This window comes from Telopea speciosissima, chromosome 1 (assembly GCF_018873765.1).
Source record: "Telopea speciosissima isolate NSW1024214 ecotype Mountain lineage chromosome 1, Tspe_v1, whole genome shotgun sequence".
In the NCBI taxonomy this organism is placed as follows: Eukaryota; Viridiplantae; Streptophyta; class Magnoliopsida; order Proteales; family Proteaceae; genus Telopea; species Telopea speciosissima.
The window spans coordinates 50,270,305-50,276,356 of NC_057916.1; the positions used below are offsets into that span (position 1 = coordinate 50,270,305).

Below are 6,052 nucleotides of genomic sequence, written 5' to 3' on the forward strand. Positions count from 1 at the left end.
GTCCGGACAGCAAGAGAAGGAGATGTGGGGCAGCCAGCCAAGTTGGCATAGCTCCCATCTTCTTCCCTTCCCCTCTCATTCCTCTCCCACTTCTACTTCTTCCCTTTCCTTCCTCCTCCTCCTTCTTCTCTTGTCTCTTCTCCTCCACGATTTGCTTGGGAGGGGGAGAGATAAGGGATTAAAGGGGATTCTCTTATCTTTAAGGGGTAGAAGGGGCCTTAGGTAGTGTTTGGTTAGGGGTCCATAGAATGTAGTTAAGCCCTTAGGCTTAAATGGGTTTTGGGTTAGGTCTTAGGCAATGTTTGGTCCAGGTCATGGCTCTTAGGTCCATTTAGTTAGTTACGGTCTATTTGGGTTGGGTCCAAGCCTCACTAGACCTATTAGCCCTTAAATCTTATTTGGTTTTAGTTCGGTTATTAAAACCCATTATTTAATTAAGTTAGGCTTTGTGGGCCCCACTTTTATGGCCCACTCACCCAACTAATGATAAGGGTAGGGGTCCACATGGTCCAAAGGTCAAATTATGGTATCCGAGATATGGGGATGTGCGTCCCACAAGAAGAATTACCAAAAGGGCAAGTAACAGCACGGGCGGATCCTCGAGCGGATTCAGTTTGAGTGAGTCCATTCGTGACTTCGGTGCTGCTGTCAAGGCCCAACTTCAAGGAAAGTTGTGGGGTTTTGACCCACACTTTCAGGTCTTCAAGGGGTCTCTTATAAAAATATTTTAAGTCTAGGGTTACAAGTGTTGGCTAGTGCCACCGTGGCATTGCCTTTGGTAAAGGTCTGAACTGCCCCGGGGTATAGGGGTAAATTTGGGGTGCGGGTGTAACATCCCCCCAACCTTATTAAAAATTTCATCCTCAAAATTTGAGGCAATCCCGTCTCAAAGATGAGGGTTCATTGAACAACAATAGTTCTCCTTACCCAGTACATGGGCTGAGTCAAAAGGTCAGGTCAAGATGAGGCAGTGTCTTCATGACACAGTAAGTCAGATTCTGCCAATCCCTTTTCCTTATAGGGACACATTACCATAGGGGTGTGGTTCATAATACCCTGGCTCCAATTGATTTTAGAGTCGGTGGTCAAAATATACTAGTAGGTCAATGGGGTATCACATGATCTGGAAAACCTAGGGAACTTTCTATTCCTGGTAGTTTAGTCTAGTGTGTAAGACACCACTCTGGCCTTCACAACTCTAGTCATACTTGGGTTACAGGACTCAACCTGTCCAGTCCCCAACATAAGGTTCGCACTTTGAATGCCGTCACTTCTGGTTATCTCATTACCTCACCCAACTTTAGAATGATTTGGAATATTGATGGAATTTTCTATTGTTCACTCCCAGGACGGAGGGAATGCATTTGGTGATCCATTACCCTATTCATATCTGTCGTTGGAGAAGGTATTGTTACATCCTTCAGTTTCAGCTTTCAAAGCCTTTAAACCTATCACACAGTTACTTCACAGGGAAAAGTCCATTATGGTTCTCCTTCGAGAGCCAGACAACCTTCAATGATTTCGGTCTAAGTCAAATCATGTTAATTAATTTATCCAGTCGTTGGTGAATTCATTAACTACTACCCTGTGATCAACATGACTAAGGGTCTGGGCTTAACTAAGTGATCACAGTAAGACCAAGGTAAAATCGTATTGGTAGTACCAGAGAATCACTCTAGTCACACAAGTCTAAGGTCCTAAGGGGTATATATATATATATATATATATATATATATATATATATACACACACACACACACCAATGCATAGGCAAAATTTTAAGAATTACATTCATATCCCTACGAACATATCTGTCATCTAGGTCAACTCACAAGAACAAAAGTCCTCGGGTACAATTTGCTAAGTCTTTTTGGAGGGTCAACTCGCGGTGTAGGACTCCCTCTATGAGTCTAAACAAGGTTTGGATGAACCGAGTAAAGTACAAATAGAGTCGTCACTAGCTTAAAGTGTTATGAATGATTTCCAACTACAAGTGGCTTTTGTGGCTCGTTCAAATCAGTCCAAGCCAGCCTATTACTTTCCTTTTTAATGCCTACCCACAAGTTTAGGCTCCCTATTCATAAAGGTTTGGGTCCTTCAAAGCACAGGATCTAAGGGTCTCCATTCACAAGAGTAACTCTCCTCCCTTTTAGGCAAGAGGGGGAGTCACGACGGTCATCAATGGCTGCCATTTCTTATTGGTTGGTCCAGTTGGGTATAAGTTCTAGTCCCTTTTAGCTCAAGGTATTGACTCGACTTAGGTGGCCCCCACAATTGGGTCGCACAACACAGGTGTTCAACCTAGGGTATAGGCACCAAATCAACACACAAGGGTGTGGTCAAGAGGTCTCAAGAGTCTACGGTCAAAATTCTAAAAGAAAATCCGACGAACTCACGAGCGGTATCAGTACTTTGGTTTCGTTCTTGTTTTCCCGCAAGATAGGGGGAGCGGACTAACAAGCGGATGCGAAACGTGAATCCGTTCGTTGGTCCGTTCTCAGGCGGTTAAAAGGCCGAGAGAATATGAATCGAACAGATCTACGGATGGACTCATGGAGGTGGATCCGTTCGTTGATCCGGTCAATTTTAAAATGACAAATTTTCAAATTTTATGCGGGGCGGATTAACGGGTGGAGTCATGATAAGTGGATCCGTTTGTTCGTCCGTACGTAGAATTTTAACAAAACAGAGCCACGAGTTTCAAAACTCATTTGGACAAACTTGATTATTTTCTTGTGTTTTGAAAATGTTTTTATAGTTATGTATATAAAATTGTTATCTATTATCTTGAGCCTTTTGAAAATGATTTTCTCTGTCCAATCAATATTATGGAATCTCTGACATAGCATTTTGGTTCATTGAGGATTTGACAGTATTTTACACATGCCCGTGCTTCACATAGCATTTCAACTATTGCGGAGTATGCTCCTAAATTATATACCATGGGATGCTTCTATGCTAAAATCTTATGATCCTCAATAGCCATAATGTGGTGTTAAACCTAGGGACTATGCCCTCCTAAGGAGAATTCTCTTCATTCTTTCTATTTATAAAACCTATTAAATCTTCAAGCCCCATACCCCGTCGTGAAATGGTAAAGGTTACCCCATTGTGATCAAGTGGTCACGGGTTCAAATCTTGAAACAACCTATCTATAAAAGTAGGGGTAAGGCTGCATACATTATGACACTCCTGATGAGCACATTTATGTGTGAAATCTTAGGGCATAAAGCATACATTTTACCACATTGGACAGAGTTACTGGGTGCTTTCTTGTGTTTTTCAGGTTTTAGGTGAATTCTTGTGAAAATGGAAGAGATGATGCTAAGAAAAAGTTTTTAAGTTGTTTAAAGGTGTTAATGGCTTGGATACGTAGCCCATCGAATCAGCTTCGTAACGATTCAAACGGCACTTGATTCCGAGTTGAAACGAAGAAGTTACGGTCGTTTCCGTAACGAAGCGCGAAAATGGTCTGTAGGGGTTTATTTGCAATTATTGACAGTCGGCCGGAGAAAAAGTGAAGCGAAAGTTCGGATTCTAGGGGCCTTAACGAAATAACCAGAAGTTATATTTCCTGTACCCGAAAGATTCCATATGGAGGGCTCTGGACAGTCCAACTTCAACTTGAGATATCTTGGGCTCCCGAACTCCAAATTGGACGAAATTTGGGTCTATTTTGGGTTATTTTTTGCAAGGAACACAATGGTGAGGCTTATATAAATATCCCATGCTCCACGTTTCCTGAAAGATAGAATGGGTATTTTATTTATTCTTGAAGGAATCCTAGTCATCACCCTTACTCTCTCTCTCCTCCAACTTCTCAAGGGCACTTCTGAAATTCTACTTGGGATAGATTTATTTTGAAAGATATTCTCTCACCTATGGAAAGTTGAAAATCAAAGATGCTTTGATTTTATTGCTTAGAGAAGATATCTACAAAGAAAAGGAAGCACTTGTTAGAATTGGAAGTTTACTTTTCTAGAAATAGAAGGTCTATGTAAGCAATCTTCTCTTCTTCTTCTTTCTATTTTTTTTCTTTTTTCTTAGGATTCAAGGCATTGTAAAAGAGGAAGGAGAAGAGAATATTCTCTTTTCTTAGGGAATATTTCTCCTACACTTCTCTCTTCTCTTTTCTCCTCTCTTCCCCCTATAAATACCCCTTGCCCTTTGAGTTGTAACAAGTTAGTTTTTTAGTTCAATTTTTAGTTAGTTTTTAGTTTAATTTTAATTCAGTTTTTTAGTGTAATTTTTACTTCATTCACTTAGTGAAATTTTCTCTTCTTTTCCTATTTTTTGCTTAAGTTCTTAGTTTTGATTTCAAGTTCCTAGTTTTGATTTCATAAGTCTAGTTTAATGGTTGTAATAGTTTTAGTTTAAAGCTTCCTAGTCAAAGTTCCTATGTTGATGACAAGACATAGAGATTTAGAAGAGGAAGCCATGGAGAGTTTATTCAAGTATCCAAGCACATCAAGGTATCTCATTCTCTAAACCCTTAATCTCATTCTCCCTCTCCTCTATCTCTCTCTATCTTCTTCTTCTTCTCCCTCTATTTCTTTTATTATTTTTTTTTTATATGGTTGTGGTTTGTGGATACATTTTTATTCCCTTATTCCTTTTTATGTGGTTATTATGTGTGACTACATTTTTATTCCTTTCAATTTGCGTTAGTCTGATAGATTAGATGCTTATGTGTTAGGACGTCAATTTAATCCCTTAATTTTATTAGATGCTTATGAGTTAGGATGCATTAATTTTTATTAATTTAATTAGTTTAATTTAACACTTTAATTTGGTTCACTTTGCATTACTTTTAAGTTAGTTAAATAAAGTGGCGTATATCTCCTCGTGTTCGACCCGTAGCTACGATTGACCCGTACGCTTGCGATTTTATTTTAACTCAAACAACTCCCTAAACCCTATAGTGATTGGTGCCTCATGCATTGGCTACGCCCTTCATAAAATCTTCAAGCCCTGTTGATTGGTTGTCAAGTTACAGAATAGGTATATCGTTTAAGTTGTTCATACGAACCTACCCAGTGGCCAAGATGGCAAACGAGCAATAATTATTTGTTGCAAGGTTTCCGAGCATTAAAGGGATCCTATTTTAGGTATCCATTTCATTAAAATACACTAATGTATTATGTCAGTTTTCATTAAAGGGATCCTATTTTTAGGTATCCTATTTTTCTACTTTATCATTATATAATAGATATAGAAAACCATCCCATTTGAGTTTTATCTATAGAACAGAGTTGAAACAAACAAGAAGAAATCATTATCTTTCTTCTCCTCCCCCATCTTCTTCTCTCTTGTTTTTCTATTTCTAGCCATTGTTGATGCCGATATTGTGCATGAAACATGTCACAAAGCAGCTCATGGTATCAAGGATTATGAATTCTGTGTGGCAACTCTCGAAGAAGATCCTAGGAGCCACAGTGCAGACCTCCAAGGGCTAGGGATCATCTCAATGGAGTTAATCATAGAAAATGCAACAAAGATTGGTTCACGGATTAAGGAGCTCTTGAATGATAAAAAATATGGTCGAGATGCTAAGCGTCTCTTACAAGATTCTGAGGATCTTTACTCTATGGCAAAGGATGTTACAAAACAAGCAATTGATCACTTCAAATCTAAGGATTACCATGGAGCTAGTAGTTTAGTTGATTCAGCGCAAGTCGCTGCAACAACTTGTGAAGATGGGTTCAAGGCGGCCGGCTTAAAATCGCCTTTGATAGCAGAGGACAATTATGTTATTCGGTTAACTTCAATTGCAATTACTATTACTAAAATTGTCCATTGAATATGCCTTCTTTGTTTGAACGTTTGTTTCAATGTGACCATCACTATGGACATGGTTGTTATTTTTTCTACAAATAAAAGTTAATCGAAAGTTATTTTTATTTCTTTGAGTGGTATATGATTGAACTGGATGAAGTCTTTTTTTTTTTTATTTATTAATTTAGTTCATTATTTCTCATTAGTTTGAGCAAGAATTTTTTCACTAAAGGGATCATTTTATTAGAAAGAAAGTAGAAAACAAAAACACAGCCCT

At 38.7% G+C, this 6,052-nt stretch overlaps 1 protein-coding gene across 1 annotated transcript; it reads left to right on the forward strand.

The window, feature by feature from the left end:
- The first annotated feature begins 5,467 nt into the window (after window positions 1–5,467).
- On the forward strand, window positions 5,468–5,800 carry LOC122650794 (putative invertase inhibitor). The gene has a single exon (XM_043844177.1). It carries the CDS (start codon window positions 5,468–5,470, stop codon window positions 5,798–5,800), a length of 333 nt encoding a protein of 110 aa, XP_043700112.1.
- Window positions 5,801–6,052: the final 252 nt, after the last annotated feature.